The sequence below is a fragment of the Labeo rohita genome, chromosome 25 (genome assembly GCF_022985175.1).
Source record: "Labeo rohita strain BAU-BD-2019 chromosome 25, IGBB_LRoh.1.0, whole genome shotgun sequence".
Classification (NCBI taxonomy): Eukaryota; Metazoa; Chordata; class Actinopteri; order Cypriniformes; family Cyprinidae; genus Labeo; species Labeo rohita.
Genome location: NC_066893.1, coordinates 727,789 through 746,983, shown reverse-complemented (window position 1 = coordinate 746,983; position 19,195 = coordinate 727,789). Strand labels below are relative to the sequence as shown.

Sequence of the window (19,195 nt, the reverse complement as noted above, 5' to 3'; positions counted from 1 at the left end):
GGCACAAACATGTCTGTCTAGAGCGCCAACACAATATTTATCACCTTGTTATGTCCGGTTTAGGATGATATGGGTTCGGCGGAAGATGTGACAGTTGTCCGCGGGCATCATGAGGATATTAACGGCGTCCGGGCTCTTCCTGGCCTTCTGTTCCATCGGGCTCTTGACCATGGCCATCAGCACGGACTACTGGTACGAAACAGATGCGCGAAAACACCGGGACCGATGCAAAAAATACGCCAGCAAAAGAAATGACCCAGGATACATATATATCTCTAACCAGAACCTCCCACTCCGGATGCGACCGAAAACCGCTGGTGAGAGTCAGCCGGAGTCCGCAGCTCCTCTGCGAGAATCCCCGCAGCCTGAGCCCGTCATGGAATCACGCTGCAGCCGCCGCTACAACTCAACCACAACCGGACTGTGGAGGAAATGCCATCGAGAAGGGTTCGATCTGGAGAACGAGGATCTGATTTTTAAAGGTGATGATGCTGAATGGGCCACATGTGAGCAGTTACCAGATTTGAAGTTGATGTTGAACAGATGTAGTGTGTCTGTGTGTTTGTTGAACATGTGTGAAGCAGTGTTGAAGAATGTTCGGCGCTATCCAAGGTGCTGATCTCTCACATCAACACCAACTACACGCTCATGTTCACACATTCATCACGTTTCAGCTCGGATACAGAAACAGATGGAGTCTGTCAGGGCAATGGGATCCGTATGATGTCTAAGAGGCCCTTTTATTAAGGGAAAACAGACTTAACCCTCTCTGGTACAATATTACCATTGTTTCTTATATTTGTGTTTCTTTTGATTACTCTAATAACCAAAGACGAAATTGAGATTTTAAAAATGATCAAAAACACTAATTTTCTTTGATGCACGGATGCATTTACACACTTCTAAAACATTTCTGTCCTTAATATGATAAATTATACAGTCTTTCAGGGCAATGAGATGCAGATTTTGAGTCTTAGCTGAAGATAAACACTTGCTTAAAATTCAGTAGAGTTTAAAGATTAATACTCCTGTTTGGCATCTGAGAGAAAATTTCTAATTATGTTTTATAAAAATAATCAAGCTTGATGTATTTTTAATACATACTTTATGCAAGTATAAAACTCAAATCCAATTAAATGTCTGACTGATGTAGTAGTACCCTCTTGTCAGTTTGTGGATTGTATGAATTTGTTTAATTATATTTTTCTTCAGTGTACTCCTGCTGGGCTCAAATGGAAATTTGAGTGGAAATATTACTGTCTTCACTATCTAAAATAAAGGTGGTTTTTCACAGAGATGTCATTTTTGGTTCCCCAATGAACCTTTTACTGAACAGCTCTTCAAATAACTTTATATAAAAAAAAAAATATATATATATATATATATATATTTTTTTTTTTTTGTAGTGAGAAAAACATTATAATAATCTGTTTGTGTGCAATGGAGAGATTCCATGGATGTTAAAGGTTCTCAGTGGACCCATAGGTGCCAAAGACCAAAGTTAAGGGCCTGAACATGTGTTTACATGTTTTCGTGTTTGTTATTACTCCACATAGACTTTCAAACACACATCATCTGATCTTCACTATTATGACTGAAGTGTTTCTGTGAATTTCCTCAGGATTGCTTCAGCGTTGCACGCCGGTGAAGTATTACTATTCCTCAGTGAATATCCCGCGGAATCTGCCAGTGAACATCACGAAGACTATAAGACAAGATGAATGGCATGCTCTCCGTAAGTCAGATCATCTCATATTTTTCTGCGAGTGTATGTGTGTGTCTGTATGTTTGGGCTGGTAACTGAATGTTTGTAGGTTTCAATCTCACAAGCATTGATCAACGAACCCTTATCATTGTGCTTTTGATCGCATTTAATCTCTGGACATGTATTAAATGCAATATAAGATACTTTGTATTGAAGCATCTTTTAAATGATTTATTAATACATTTGCAGGCCAACATAAAACCTGCTCAGAACTGGAACACCAACTGGAACCTTTGAAGATTGCTTATTAAATATTATTTTGATATTCTATTTTTACTTAATAATTTGATGTGCTGCTTTCAGCTATCAATAATCGTGTACTCTCTGCATTGTTTAACACGTTTACCATGTTTAAATCAATGTAAATCCAGTGAGCATCTTCTCTTTAGTTTAGTACCTGGACGCAGTCTCTGCTCTGATGGTCATTTTTCAGGCCTTCCAGAATACATATGATATTACAATCTTGAAATGCATCCAAAAACACTTAACGCTTATTATTTTTTAAAATGTACTTATTATGCTATAATAAGACTGCAAAACCTAACACTGAAAGCATATCACTGAATTACTGATTTAACTTCATCACAACAGGCATTATTTGTAAATTTATAATAACAAATGTGATGCATTCCTGCACATTATTTCAGTTATTGAATGTCAAGATATTTTTTTGCATTGGAACACATTGTAACTTTCATGTTGGTTTTAGAAAGTCCAGCCAGAAAGTTTACATAAATTTTAAAAGGTTTTAAAGTTTTAAGCAAATGTTTTAAAACCATTCATTTAAGTCAAGTCAGTCAAGTCTCACTTTTATATATAGCGCTTTTTTAACTCATTCTTTCTAATCATTCTACTACTTGTCCGCTTGATCCTATTCCATCTCATCTCCTTTAGGCTATTTCTCCTGCAGTTGTACCTGCACTCACTCACATCATTAACACATCCCTTCACACAGGTGTTTTTCCCTCTGCATTTATACAAGCTTGTATAACCCCTCTACTTAAGAAACCCACCCTTAACCCATCTCTATTAGAGAACTACAGACCGGTTTCCCTTCTTCCTTTTATTGCAAAAACACTTGAACAAGCTGCGTTCAACCAAGCCTCTGCTTTTCTCACACAAAACAACCTCCTGGACAGTGGACATTCAACTGAGACTGCCTTGCTCTCAGTTGTTGAAGCCCTAAGACCGACAAGAGCGGATTACAAATCTTCAATACTTATCTTGCTGGATCTGTCTGCTGCTCCGGTTAACCACCAGATCCTCCTGTCAACCCTATTGGCACAGGGTATCTCAGGAACCGCACTCCAGTGGTTTGAGTCTTACAGATAAGACAGATAAGTATTTCAAAGTATCTTGGAGAGGTGAGGTATCCAAGTCGCAACATCTAGCTACTGGGGTACCTCAGGGCTCAGTTCTTGGACCACTTCTCTTCTCTGTCTATATGACATCACTAGGTTCTGTCAATCAGAAACATGGCTTTTCATATCACTGCTATGCTGATGATACTCAGCTCTACCTCTCATTCCATCCTGATGATCTGACTATAGCTGCCAGATCTCAGCTTGTCTTGAAGGATGACTGAAACCTTGTATAGCTTGTCGATATCTTTATGTGAAGAAGAGAGTAAAACATAAGGTTTTAATCGCTGAAAATGATCCTGCTCCGTTAATGCACTCACATCTCATTCAGAAAGATACTCCTGAACATTAACATGATGCAGTCGGTCACGAGACACACAAGAGTCAATAGCATTTCACAACCAAAGCTGATGTAACTCTTCTTCTGGCAGGCGGCCTTTTTTTGAGAAAGGAATATTAATACTTTTTGAATAATTATGACTGTAGCTATATCTTGTGTTTTATTGACAAATGGTAGGTTTAGGGGCAGGGATTGGGTTACATGCTTGTAAATGTGTAAATAATGACATGTAAATAAAAGTTGTGAGCGTTTACACTGAAAAATCACACCCCAACATATATGCAAAAATTGCAATATTATTACCCAATATATAATTCCCAGTGCCTTTTGCGTCAGCACTATGATGCCAGGGGTTTCTTATTTAAAGCAATGAAGGACCCTACACGTTGAAAAATTACGCTAAAGGGGTACTCTGTGCGTCAAAAAGTGATGCCAAAGGGTCCTCACCAAGAGTCAATATGTGATGAGTTGGGAGTGAGAATGTGTTGACTATTGCAATGCTCTTTTGGCAGGTCTTTCAGCCAGTTGTATCAAACCTTTACAACTAATCCAGAATGCAGCTGCAACATTAATTTTTAATGAGCCGAAAAGAACGCACGTCACACCTCTCTTCATCAATTTGCACTGGCTACCAGTAGCTGCTTGCATAAAGTTCAAGGCATTAATGTTCGCCTACAAAACCATCACTGGCTCTGCACCCCTTTACCTAAATTCATTACTTCAGACTTATGTGCCCTCTAGAAACTTGTGTTCTGCAAGTGAATGGCACATTATTGTGACATCCCAAAGAGGTACAAAATCACTTTTATGGACTTTCACATTAAATGTACCCTCCTGGTGGAATGACCTGCCCAACTCAATCTGAACATCTCTCCCAAAAAAGGCCTCTAACTCTAGCTTGCTTTTTTGTTTTTCTATCCTGTCTGTTTTCTTTTTATATATTATATAATTAAAAAAAAAAATCCTTTGCTACGTGTACTGCTTTAGGCTAACTAAGACTTGTCATAGAACTTACATGTTATTACTCTTTTGTCGATTTTGATTGCTTCCATTGTCCTCTTTTGTAAGTCCCTTTGCATAAAAGTGCCTGCTAAATGTCTAAATGTAAACATACAATACAGATTATTTCAAAGCAGCTTCACAGTAATAAACAAATGTTTAAAGGAGAAGTCCACTTCCAAAACAAAGATTCACATATAATGTACTCACCCTCTTGTCATCCAAGATGTTCATGTCTTTCTTTTGAGATTTATTACATAAATTATATATAATAATAATAATAATATTATATATAATAATAAAGAAATTATCAGTTGTAAAGAAATTATGTTTTTTGAGGAAAACATTTGAGCATTTTTCTCCATATAATGGACTGGTATGGTGCTCCAATTTTGAACTTCCAAAATGCAATTTAAATGTGACTTCAAACGATCACAAATGCGGTTGTAAATGATCCCAGCTGATTTTTTTTCATAAAAAAAAAATACAATTTAAATACTTTTTAATCTCAAACACTCGTCTTGTCTTGCTCTCCCTGAACTCTGTGTATTCTGGCTCATGACAGTTAGGGTATGTCGAAAACGAAAAACCATCGTATTTTCTCCTTCAACTTCAAAAATCATTTCAAAATCATCCTACATCGCTGCAGAAGTACTGACACAGTCTTTGCAAAGTGAACATGCAAAGAAGATCAAACACCCTTAACAAAAAAGGTAAAACAGTGATATAGGACGATTTTGAAGTTGAGGGAGAACATGAGATGGGTAAGACAAAATGAGCGTTTTACATTAAAAAGTATATAAATTGTATTATTTTTATTAAAATAACCAATTGTTTCGCTAGATAAGACCCTTCTTCCTCTGCTGGGATCGTTTACAACTGCATTTGGGATCGTTTGAAGCTGCATTTAAACTGCATTTTGGAAGTTAAAAATCGGGGCACCATATCAGTCCATTATATGGAGAAAAATGCTGATGTTTTCCTCAAAAAACATAATTTCGTTACGACTGAAGACAGAAAGACATGATCATCTTGGATGACAAGGGGGTGAGTACATTATATGTGAATCTTTGTTTTGTAAGTGGACTTCTCCTTTAAGGTTAAGACATCAAGTATTTGGAATCATTAAGTGATTGTTAGATGTTAGTGCAGCATGTTTATAGTTTATGATCTGACATATATTACCCAAAAGACAAAGTATTGAGTAGGATATGCGTACTTGTTATGCTGATATTATGTCTGTTGTATTGAATTTACATTTATTCATTTGGCAGACACTTTTATCCAAAGCAACTTACAGATAAACACAAGAGCACCCGCAATACAAGGTATCAGTCATCCTTCAAAATAGTATAAGCTACGACAGAAAAACGTCTCAGGTTACGTATGTAACCATGGTTCCCCGAGGGAATGAGACGCTGCGTCAAAAATGCTATGGGAACGCCTCCAGCGTGACCACGCTCTGAAACATGTGTGCATACAGTCCAATGGAGAAGCGAGATGTCACAGGCGGGGTGACGTTGAGGCCAGGAAGCTTAAAAGCATGTGCGGTGCATGCAGCCGGCAGCTTCTGAATAGAGAAGCAAGCGCTGCAGGGATCCCGGAAGTATGGCCCGAGACGCAGCATCTCGTTCCCTCGGGGAACCATGGTTACATACGTAACCTGAGACATTCCCCTTCAGGAACTCGAGCTGCGTTGAAAACGCTATGGGAACGAGATGCCCATGCCACCAGACTTCAAATCGCTGCCTAGTGTGGAAGAGCACAGCTAGGGCAAGAGAAAAAGTGCCAGGAGTGGCACAAGTCCAGGAAAGAACCTTAAAGTCAAAGGGGTGGACATTCCACAGCATTCTGAAGCCAACTTAAGAGAAGAGAGCCTTGACCCCCAAGAAGGGAGGGTCAGAGGACTCGAGGCTATGAAATAGCATCCCGACCACACTTAGCAAAGCTACACCTGGCCAGAGGCCTAGGCCTCAGCGCACCGCGGAGGAAACGTGTAACGAGGGGGTTCCTACCCACTGAGGAGCCACCCAGAGGGGCGTGGTAGGCCGAAATAGCCGCCACGTAGACCTGCAGGGTGGAGTTGGCTAACCCTGTGGAGAGCCGATCCTGCAGAAACCCCAGCCCTGTACCAACTGGGCAGTTAACTGAGTCCTGCTGGCGGTCTCCACACCATGAAGTGAAAGGTTTCCACTTCAGGGCGTACAGTTTCCTTGAGGAGGGAGCTCTGGATTGGAGGATGGTCTCAACAATCTCAGTTGAGAGACCGGAAGCTATGAGGTGTGCCCCCTCAGGGGCACACCCACAACTTCCAAAACTCCAGCGAGGGAAAAAATGGCGCACTCTCTCCAGAACTCCTGGGAGCAGAGCAATCGGGGAAAGGCGCATCCGTCGCTAGCATTACACGGCAACAAGGAGCTCCCAGCACCGGGCCCTGAGACAGGAACCAAGACTTCCTCCACATGTCCAAGGCACGTAGGTATCACAGCATGACCTTGATGTGTGAAACGGGTTTCCCCTCGGGGAGAACCGCTTGGTCCTGAGCCACAACTGTAGAGGTCTCATGTACAGCAGGCCAAAAGGTATCACGTTGGACACAGCTGCCATCAGACCCAGCAGTTGTTGAAACTGCTTTACAGTGAGTGACCGGCCTTTTCTCACTCTCACGACTGCAGTGAGGATTGACTCAATCCGAGCAGGTAACAGACGTGCCTGCATCGTGGTCAAATCCCACACCACGCCCAGATAAGTGGTTCTCTGTAATGGAGAAAGCACACTTTTCTTGGCGTTCAGTCTCAACCCCAACACTTTCATATGAGCGAGAAAGACATCTCGATGTCGAACCCCCAAAGCTCTGAAACGATCTATTATCAACAATCATTGATATAGATCAGTATGCGGATGCCCTAGAATCCAGAGGAGCCAGAGCAGCATCCACACACTTGGTGAAAGTGCGGGGTGAGAGTGCAAGGCTGGACGGAAGAACCCGATACTGGTACGCTTCGCCCCCAAAGTGAACCTCAAGAACTTCCTGTGTTGAAGGATGGATATGTGGAGTTATGCATTCTTCAGATCTGAACGCAACCTCCCCCTCCTTCTTCGGAACAATGAAGTACCGGCTGTAGAACCTGGACTCCCTGACGTGAGGAGGGACCACCTCGATGGCCTTCCTTAAGAGAGTGTCTATTCCTGTTCCATTACCAGACCCTGCTCGGGGCCCACCAGAGTGGGAAGACCCCGTTGAAAGGTGGCGGCGGAGCGCCAAATTGAATGCGATAGCCTCGCTCTACAGTGTGCAGGACCCAAGCAGATACATTTGGCAGTAGTTTCCACGCTTTTGAGCTGCTAGCTAGCTGCTGTAGAGACCACCGCAGGGGTGGCGAGCTCCCCAGCTCCACTACGTTTCCGGGCAGAAGACTGAGGTGTGGGCTCGCTGGAGACCGCTGCGCCCTGGAGCACCGGCAGGGTTGGCAGGCTAATCTCCCGAGGGCACAGAGGAGAGATGGGCACCGAAGAATGCGGTGGACCACGCCCTTCCCCATTAGGGCCTGCCCTCAGAGGTCCTGGACCATAAGAGTCAGGACCATAGTCTCCGAGGTCTGGGTGAAAGTGTTTCAGAACCTGAAACACGGCCAGCATCTCCAGGCAGCTGAAGTGCCAAACTGGATGGTGACCACTCCACAGACTGCGAGCGGGGTGGCCACTCATGACCATTCCCCAACCGGTGAGGGGCGCATCCGTCGCTAGCATACGCGGCGACAAGGAGCTCCCAGCACCGGGCCCTGAGACAAGAACCAAGGTCTCCTCCACATGTTCAAGGCACGTAGGCATCGCCGCGTGACCTTGATCATGCAAAGCAGGTTTCCCCTCAGGGAGAACCCCCTTGGTCTTGAGACACCACTGCAGAGGTCTCATGTACAGCAGGCCAAAAAGTTTCATGTTGGAACACAGCTGCCATCAGACCCAGCAGTTATGAAACTGCTTCACAATGAGTGCCTACTTTCACTCTCTTGACTGCCGCGAGGATGACTTGATCCGAGTAGGAAAAAGACGTGCCTGCATCGTGGTCGATCCCACACCACGCCTAGATAAGTGGTTCTCTGTAATGGAGAAAGCACACTTTTCTCTGCATTCAGCCACAACCCCAGTTCTTTCATATGGGCGAGGACGACATCTCGCTGCCGCACCGCCCAAGCTCAGAATGAGCTAATACTGACAAAATGTCAATGAGGTTCAGTATGCAGATGCCCTGGCAGCCACAGCTAAGCCACTTTTTTCTAACAGCATCCACACACTTAGCGAAAGTACAGGGTGAGAGTACAGTAAATAAATTTAATTCATCAGAATTAAATAACAATGGGAGAAGAGCTAAACATTCAAAATGCACGTCGCTTTTTTTTTTTTTTTTTTTTTTTGCTTTCTTTTTCTCTTATTTTGAACACATTTATGAGTGAACACAGCCCGCCCCCTCAAGGGCGGACTGTACATGCTCAGCTCCCGAACAAACCACACATAAATCGCTTGAATCCCCGTTCCTGTTATTTATTTATTTGTTCTTTAAAAGCGAGAGCAGGTAGAAACGAGCGATCTAAAATGCAGTCAGCTCATATGCGGACAGCATCAGTCTCCTCGGAGAAAGATAGCCGCAGCAGCGCGAGCTCTCACTCAGAGGGGGAAGAACCGCAGCGTGGGCTTCCAAGCCCCGAGAGAGAGTGCTAGATCTAAGGAGAAAGGCAGAGAGAGGGCGGACTCGTCTCTAACCCGTTCACAGATCTATGCTGCGATCCTCACGGCTGCATTCGCGGGGAAGCTCATGAAGGCTCCCTCCTTGAAGAGAGCCTTCCGAGAGCGAACATGCGCAGCTAGAGCGTGGGCCGTCAACTCCCTCGAGAGCTGACGCAGCCCGCTTCGCCGCGAGCTCTCATTCAGAGGGAGAAGGACCGCAGCGCGGGCTTCCGAACCCAGAAAGAGAGCGCTAGATCTAGGGAGAAAGGCAGAGATAGGGCGGACCCGTCTCTAACCTGTCCGTAGATCTATATGCGTTCCCCACGATCACAGCCGCCGCCCTGCCTCGGCAGAAGCGGAAGCTGAGCCGCGGGGAACACAAATGCGGGCAGTCAGCTCCCTCGAGAACTGACTCCTATGCTTAGCTCCCAAACAGACAACAAATAGGCTGTGTGTATCGCCACCCGAAATAGCGCAGGCAGAGAGGAACACACAGTCTAAAATGCCGCTGCTTATATTCCTAAGAATGCTTTGTAGGACATAGTGACACTCTCAAATAAAAGCTGTGCAAACTAGCACAAAAAACAGTGACACACACACACACACACAGAGCGCTTGCTGAAAGACAGAAGCTGCCGGCTGCATGCACCGCACGTGCTTTTAAGCTTCCTGGTCTCTACGTCACCCTGCCTGTGACGTCTCGCTTCTCCATTGGACTGTATGCACACGTGTTTCAGAGCGTGGTCACGCTGGAGGCATTGCCATAGCGTTTTCGACGCAGCTCGAGTTCCTGAAGGGGAAGTGAAGGCATATCATTTTTTTTATTACATTTTTTTATTTTTATGAGGAGGCAGTTAGATGCTCATGGAAAAGATTTTTCGGCATGTATGTATTGAATGTATTTATATTAGAATATTTGGTGTCTTTAACTTATATGTACTTATACCAAAAAAATTCTTTGTTACGTACAGTGTACCTATTGTGTTCATGTTGTAGTCCAAAACAACTGCTTAATCACAACAGAGACAGGACAAAGAAACTATGGAAGGGCACCGCTATAAGTACTAACTTAAACGAGGGACTAATGAGGATAATTAACAAGGGACAGGTGAATGGAATGAGAATCAGGAAACATAGGAAACTAGCTCAGGGGAAAAACATAATGAAGACACAACTCAAAACACAAAAGACACGTGACAGAGGGGACATGGATGCATTTAAGCTGCAGTTACGAATGCATAAATAATGCTTTGTTTTAAACATAAAACACTGAATTCTGATATTTGAAATTATTTAAAATATGGAAAATAGTCAAAATGTGAAATTAAAACCTCCAGTAGGTGGCAGAGGACTGTTAATGAGTGAGTCATTAAGATTCAACCAATTCATTCAAACGGCTGATTCATTCAGGAGCAAAGCATTTGACCGTGTTAATGGGTGAATCACTGAATCATTTATTCAACCGATTAGTTCAAGAAGCTGATTCATTCAATAAGGAAACACCGTCCATTTAAAAATTGAGATGCAAAACAGCTGTGATCTTTATTTGGAACTAGTTTTGTTGGCGAAACAGCAAAAACAGTTAATATTGTGTCTAAAATGTAAGTCTGCTAACTTTATGAAACTTGTATAAAATGATTATTACATGATTGATATCTGATTTAAAAATGGCACTCTATGTGTGAGATAGATTAACTATATTAAATGATATAAACATAAAAACATTCAAAAGCATTTTTGCCATCTACAATCTAGAATGCATTGATTTTTAAATTTGAATTTTTAACTTTAATTCATGTGTGTGTACTCTCTGTGTGTAATTTGGTTATATACTCGATAATGTCAGATCGCACATCATTACAATACTCACCATATGCAGATGGTCACGCAGATGATCTGTATTGCACAGCACACCCCAGGTTCAACTTGAGTGTAAAATGAAATCAACCGCGGTTGTGCACGCACTTGTTTGCACATGAGCAAAAGTGATTTTTTGGGTTGTAACTAGCAAACGCCAGACCACTGATTCGTCACACCTGCTTTCTTGGAGTCGGTGTTCTTCCGACATTATTTTGTAGAAAATAACAAATATGCTTCAGAGAAATGTATCTGAGTGCAAGTATACATTTTAATTAGGAAATGTAGTGGAGTAAAAGTGAAAGTTGACAGGAATTTAAATACTTAAGTAAAGTACTGTAACAAAGTATTGTTACTTTGTTACATTATACCACTGCTTGCATGATACGACCCAAGTTAGGGTTACTATACTGACCAAAATTAAAAATGCAACACATTTGTTTTTGCCCCCCAAAAAAGAGGGTGGTGGGGTCCGAAAACCAGTCAGTATCTGGTGTGACCACCATTTGCCTCAGGCAGTGCAACACATCTCCTTCGCATAGAGTTGATCAGGTTGTTGATTGTGGCCTGTGGAATGTCGGTCCACTCCTCTTCAGTGGCTGTGCGAAGTTGCTGGATATTGGCAGGAACTGGAACACACTGTCATATACGCCGATCCAGAGCATCCTAAACACGCTCAATGGGTGACATGTGAGTATGCTGGCCATGCAAGAACTGTGATATTTTCAGCTTCCAGGAACTGTGTACAGATCCTTGCAACATGGGGCCATGCATTATCATGCTGCAACATGAGGTGATGGTCGTGGATGAATGGCACAACAGTGGGCCTCAGGATCTCGTCAAGGTATCTCTGTGCATTCAAAATGCCATCAATAAAATGCACCTGTGTTCGTTGTCCATAACATACGTCTGCCCATACCATAACCCCACTGCCACCATGGGCCACTCGATCCACAATGTTGACATCAGCAAACCGCTCACCCACACAATGCCATACATGCTGTCTGCCATCTGCCCTGTACAGTGAAAACCGGGATTCATCTGTGAAGAGAACAACTCTGGAAAGTGCCAGACACCATCGAATGTGAGCACATTTGCACACTCAAGTCGGTTACGACGACTAACTGCCATCAGGTCAAGACCCCGATGAGGATGACAAGCATGCAGATGAGCTTCCCTGAGATGGTTTCTGACAGTTTGTGCAGAAATTCTTTGGTTATGCAAACCAATTGTTGCAGCAGCTGTCCGGGTGGCTGGTCTCAGACGATCTTGGAGGTGAAGATGCTGGATGTGGAGGTCCTGAGCCTTTTATTGTGGCCAGCCTAAGGCACACCTGGGCAATAATCATGCTGTCTAATCAGCATCTTGATATGCCACACTTGTGAGGTGGATGGATTATCTCGGCACAATGTTTGAGAGAAATAGGCCTTTTGTGTACATAGAAAAAGTCTTAGATATCTGAGTTCAGCTCATGAAAAATGAGGGCAAAAACAAAAGTGTTGCGTTTTTAATTTCAGTAAGTGTAGTAACTCTAACTTGGGTCATATTATGCAAGCAGTGGTGTAATGTAATGTTCAGCTCATGAAAAATGGGGACAAAAACAACATCTGTATGCACTCTTTAAAACTACTTTATAATTTATCATTACTTCTATTGTCTTTGAAATATGGGTAAAAGTGTACTACAAGAAGAAAAAAATATACTATTAAAATATTTTTAAAATATGGTATGTATTTAAATATATTTGTACTCATGCATTTGTAACAATAAAGTTGCAGTTTAAGTGATATACTAAGGTTAAATCAGGTTACATGCTACATGCTTTACATGTGCTTTAGTATGTTAGTATCAAAACAAGTGTACTTTTCTAAAGCACAAAAAAGATTATTAAAAGATTTTAAATGTACTTTTAAACTAAAAATGTGACTTTAGTACAAAGTGCACTTTTTAAAAGTCTACTTAAGTGTTTTAAGAAACAGACTGTTATTTCTTTTATATTATCTGCAAGTACAGTTTTTAAATAACATACTTTTAAGATTTTAAATACACTATGTGCACGTTCAATACAATTAAGCACACTTATTTTTTTCTATTAAGGGATCCTGAAGCTTTGCGTTTTCTCCTGCAGATTTGCAGCGCATGACGGCAGGTTTTATCGGTATGGCTGTGTCCATCATTCTGTTTGGCTGGATCGTTGGTGTGCTGGGCTGCTGGAAACACAATGAGCTGATGCAGTATGTGGCTGGACTGCTCTTCCTGATGGGAGGTTAGACGCACTCAGGACAAACAGCCACTAGATGGCAGCTGATTACTAAGAGAAGAAAACAAAATATTTGGAATTGCATATTGCTTATTTTTGAATTTCATATTACTTTAGAACAGTTTGCAATAGTCTGGTGTACTACTCCTGCTAGAAATGTAATACTGTGCATAGTGTGCATCACACAATGGCATATACTTATATTGACCTTCTATGTTCTTCTTTCAGAATCTTTTCTTGTGGTCTAATTGTGATGTTTGTGATTGTCCTTCACAGGCACCTGCTGCATCATTTCCTTGTGCACATGTGTGGCTGGCATTAACTTCGAGCTCTCGCGGTACCCGCGCTACCTGTACGGGCTGCCAGAGGACATCAGTCACGGGTACGGCTGGTCCATGTTTAGCGCGTGGGGCGGTCTGGGTTTGACGCTGCTGGCTGGCTTTCTGTGCACTCTGGCGCCCTCTCTGCATAGTCCCCAGATCAGCAGCAGCGCACACAAACCGCGGCAGGAGAACGGCATGGTGTGACGCTCGCACACTCCCACCATACGCATAGATCCGCTAGCACAGACACGTCATGCTGATATAGACAAGGGTCTTTACATGTCAGAGAGAAATGGCAAATAAACAGTCACACACTGCAGACATTGTGCAGATACACTGCTATAATAGACGGGGAAAATAAATCATGATCCAGAGTGAGTGCAGCTAAGCTAAACACACTGCAGCTGAAGGAAAACATGCACTGCAAAAAACATCAATCAGCATGACTGTCTTATTTTCCAGAAAAACAAAGTGCACTTGTAGTGTACTTCAAATCTTCGAAGTATATTTTTGAAAATTGTAATAGCAGGCAACATAACATTAATTAAATAAAAGGCCACTTAAGTATGTTAAACATCTGCCACTTAAGTACTAAAACGTGCACTATGCTTCAAATTAAAGGTATGTTTTAACAATCTTTTGTCATGCTTTAAAGAAGTACACTTATTGTGTTGATTAACATAATAAAACGTGTGAAGTACTTGATTATAATTTTAAATGTAGTGTGTTATTTACATTACGTTATATGATATTTAAAGTTAAAGGAGAAGTCCACTTCCAGAACAACAATTTACAAATAATCTACTCACTCCTTTGTCATCCAAGATGTTCATGTTTTTCTGTCTTCAGTCGGAAAGAAATTATGTTTTTTGAGGAAAACATTTCAGGATTTCTCTCCAATTGTGCCCCGATTTTGAACTTTAAAAATGTAGTTTAAATGCAGCTTCAAAGGGCTCTAAATGGTCCCAGTCGAGGAAGAAGGATTTTATCTAGTGAAACGATCTGTCATTTTTTTTTAAAAATTAAAATTTGTATACTTTTTAAGCACAAAAGGTTGTGTAGCACTTGCTCTAGGATGCGCGTCTACGATGCTACATACTATGAAATCACATCTGTGTTCATCATTCATCAGTTCATCATCTGTGAAAACTACATCTCATTTTCTCCTACAACTTCAGAATCATCCGACATCGTTGTACCTTTTTGTTTGTAAACAGCATTTGACTTACTTGCACTTTCTTAGTAGACTGGACCTAGGTTCTGTGTGACCTTTCGACGTGATTCTGTAGTATGTAGCATTGTGGACGCGCATCCCAGAGCTAGTGCTACATGAGCTTTCGTGCTTAAAAAGTATACACATTTTTATTTTTTGAAAAAAATGACCAATCGTTTTGCTAGATAAGACCTTGGCTGGGATCATTTAGAGCCCTTTGAAGCTGCATTTAAACTACACTTTGGAAGTTCAAAATCGGGGCACAAATGAAGTCCATTATGTGGAGAAAAATCCTGAAATGTTTTCTGTTTCTCTCCTCCTTTCTCCTGTTTATGTCTCTCAATGGATTTAAAAATGGAAATGTCTCAGAGAATGACAGATTAATCTTTTCGTTCAATAAACTGTTCTGTGTTTTGGCTTTGCCTGCTGCTCCAGGCACAACTAAATAAACACCATTCTCTTCAGTGTCTTCCCATATATGTTTTCTTTGTTTTTTATTTTTTTTTTTTTTTTACAATAAAACTGAAAATGTTTTCCTCAAAAACCATAATTTCTTTACAACTGAAGACAGAAAGACATGAACATCTTGGATGGCAAGGGGGTGAGTGTCTTCCCATTATATTCTTCTTCTTATTTTTTTCTTAACGCAAATTTTTTGGACACCTACTCCTCCTAGACCGTTCAAGCTACATACTCCAAACTCGGGTCAGATCTTCATACTGTTCTGACTTAGTGTGCTATATCTTTTCAGACTGGTTTGAGTTACGGTTTTCTTAAAAATTAATATTAAAAATCATAAAAAGTCCCATAGACTTTCATTGACCAAAAGTCCATGTCTGTTTGAACTATGTTTAATGTAAACTGCTAGAAGCCATTGATACTCAATTAATCTTTAAGATATCTATGTTCTTTCTAACTAATAACTAATCTATCTATCTATCTATCTATCTATCTATCTATCTATCTTCTATCTATCTATCTATCTATCTATCTATCTATCTATCTATCTATCTATCTATCTATCTATCTATCTATCTATCTATCTATCTATCTATCTATCTATCTATCTATCTATCTATCTATCTATCTATCTATCTATCTATCTATCTCTATCTATCTATCTATCTATCTATCTATCTATCTATCTATCTATCTATCTATCTATCTATCTATCTATCTATCTATCTATCTATCTATCTATCTATCTATCTATCTATCTATCTATCTATCTATCTATCTATCTATCTATCTATCTATCTATCTATCTATCTATCTATCTATCTATCTATCTATCTATCTATCTATCTATCTATCTATCTATCTATCTATCTATCTCTCTATCTATCTATCTATCTATCTATCTATCTATCTATCTATCTATCTATCTATCTCTAACTATCTATCTATCTATCTATCTATCTATCTATCTATCTATCTATCTATCTATCTATCTCTATCTATCTATCTATCTATCTATCTATCTATCTATCTATCTATCTATCTATCTATCTATCTATCTATCTATCTATCTATCTATCTATCTATCTATCTATCTATCTATCTATCTATCTATCTATCTATCTATCTATCTATCTATCTATCTATCTATCTATCTATCTCTATCTATCTATCTCATCTTATCTATCTATCTATCTATCTATCTCTTCTATCTATCTATCATCTATCTATCTATCTATCTATCTATCTATCTATCATCTTCTATCTATCTATCTATCTATCTATCTATCTATAACATCTTCTAGCGACATCTTAATCATGTTAGAAACATCTTAGCGACATCTTAATCATCTTAAAAAACATCTTAGCGACATCATTAATCATCTTAGAAACATCTTCATGTTAGACATCTCTTCTTAATCATGTTAGAAACATCTTTAGCGACATCTTAATCATGTTAGAAACATCTTTAGCGACATCTTAATCATGTTAGAAACATCTTTAGCGACATCTTAATCATGTTAGAAACATCTTAGCGACATCTTCTATCATGTTAGAAACATCTTGTGACATCTTAATCATCTTAGAACATCTTATCATCTTAAAAACATGTTAAACATCTTAATCATGTTAGAAACATCTTAGCAACATCTTTCATCATGTTAGAAACATCATCATCTTAATCATGTTAGAAACATCTTAGCGACATGCTAATCATCTTACATCTAGCGACATCTTAATCATGTTAGAAACATCTTGCAACATCTTCTAATCATGTTAGAAACATCTTAGCGACATCTTAATCATCTTAGAAACATCTTAGCGACATCTTAATCATCTTAGAAACATCTTTAGCGACATCTTAATCATGTTAGAAACATCTTTAGCGACATTCAATCATGTCTTAGCAGAATCTTAATCATCTTAGAAACATCTTACATCTTAAACATCTTTAGAAACATCTTTTCTCTTAATCATCTTAGAAACATCTTTCTTGACATCTTAATCATGTTAGAAACATCTTTAGCGACATCTTAATCATGTTAGAAACATCTTGCGACATCTTAATCATGCTAATCATCTTAGAAACATCTTAGCTTTACATCTTAGCGACATCTTCATGAAAAATCTTTTAGCGACATCTTAATCATGTTAGAAACATCTTAGTCACATCTTCTAATCATCTTAAAACATCTTTAGCGACATGCTAATCATCATATCTTCAACATCTTTATCACATCTTTATCATGTTATGAAACATCTTTAGCACATCTTAATCATGTTAGAAACATCTTGCGACATCTTAATCATGTTAGAAACATCTTTAGCGACATCTTTAATCATCTTTAGAAACATCTTAGCGACATGCTTTATCTTATCATGTTAGAAACATCTTTAGCGACATCTTGATCATGTTAGAAACATCTTTAGCATCATCTTTAATCATGTTAGAAACATCTTCATCTTAATCATGTTAGAAACATCTTTAGCGACATCTTAAATCATCTTTAGAAACATCTTGTCATGTTAGACATCTTAATCATCTTAGAAACATCTTAGCAACATTGCTTTAGAATCATGTTAGAAACATGTTAGAAACATCTTAGCGACATCTTCAATCATGTTAGAAACATCTTAGCAACATCATTGCTATCATGTTAGAAACATCTTCTTAGAAACACATCTTAATCATCATCTAAACATCTTAGCAACATCTTAATCATGTTAGAAACATCTTCTTCAGCAACATCATCTTAATCTTAGAAACATCTTCTAGCGACATCTTAATCATCTTAGAAACATCTTGCGACATCTTCAATCATCTTAGAAACATCTTTAGCAACATCTTAAATCATCTTAGAAACATCTTTAGCGACATCATGTTATCATCTTTAGCAACATCTTAATCTAGAAACATCTTAGAATCATCATCTTTAGAACATGCATCTTATCATGTTAGAAACATCTTAGTCATCTTAAAACATCTTAGAAACATCTTAGTGACATCTTAATCATGTTATCTTCTTAGCAATCATCATGTTAGAAACATCTTAGAAATCATCATGCTAGAAACATGCTTAACATCATCATGTTAGAAACATCTTAGCGACATCTTAATCATGTTAGAAACATCTTTGACATGTTATGCTACATCTTGTTAAACATCTTAGACATCTTATCATGTTAGAAACATCTTAGCATCTTAATCATGTTAGAAACATCTTTAGCATCTTTCTTTAATCATCTTAGAAACATCTTCTTGGTGACATCTTAATCATGTTAGAAACATCTTTAGCGACATCTTATCATGTTAGAAACATCTTAGCAACATCTTGAATCATCATGTTAGAAACATCTTAGCAACATCTTAAAACATCTTAGATCTTACATCATTAGCAACATCTTCTTATCATCTTCATGAAACATCTTAGCGACATCTTCATGCTAATCATCTTAGAAACATCTTTGTTAGCGACATCTTAATCATCTTAGAAACATCTTGCTACATCATGCATCAATCATGTTAGAAACATCTTTAGCAATCTTCATCTTAGCGACATCTTATCTTAGAAACATCTTAGCGACATCTTAATCATCTTAGAAACATCTTGCGACATCTTAATCATGTTAGAAACATCTTTATCGACATCTTCATGCTAGAAACATCTTAGAAACATCTTTCATGCTTTAAACATCTTGCATCATCTTAGAAACATCTTTAGCGACATCTTAATCATCTTAGAAACATCTTAGCGACATCTTGTTAATCATGTTAGAAACATGTTAGCATCTTTATCTTGTCATCATCATCATGTTAGAAACATCTTAGCACATCATTTTGTTAATCATCTTAGAAACATGCTAGCAATCATCTTAATCATGTTAGAAACATC

The 19,195-nt window shown here is 39.5% G+C and overlaps 1 protein-coding gene across 1 annotated transcript; it reads left to right on the top strand.

Annotated features, from left to right (window-relative positions):
- The first annotated feature begins 91 nt into the window (after positions 1-91).
- tmem276a (transmembrane protein 276a) lies at positions 92-14,611 on the top strand. The gene is made up of 4 exons (XM_051099578.1): positions 92-482; positions 1,622-1,735; positions 13,176-13,313; positions 13,584-14,611. Exons 1-4 carry the CDS (start codon positions 110-112, stop codon positions 13,832-13,834), a joined length of 876 nt encoding a protein of 291 aa, XP_050955535.1. The 5' UTR covers positions 92-109; the 3' UTR covers positions 13,835-14,611.
- Positions 14,612-19,195: the final 4,584 nt, after the last annotated feature.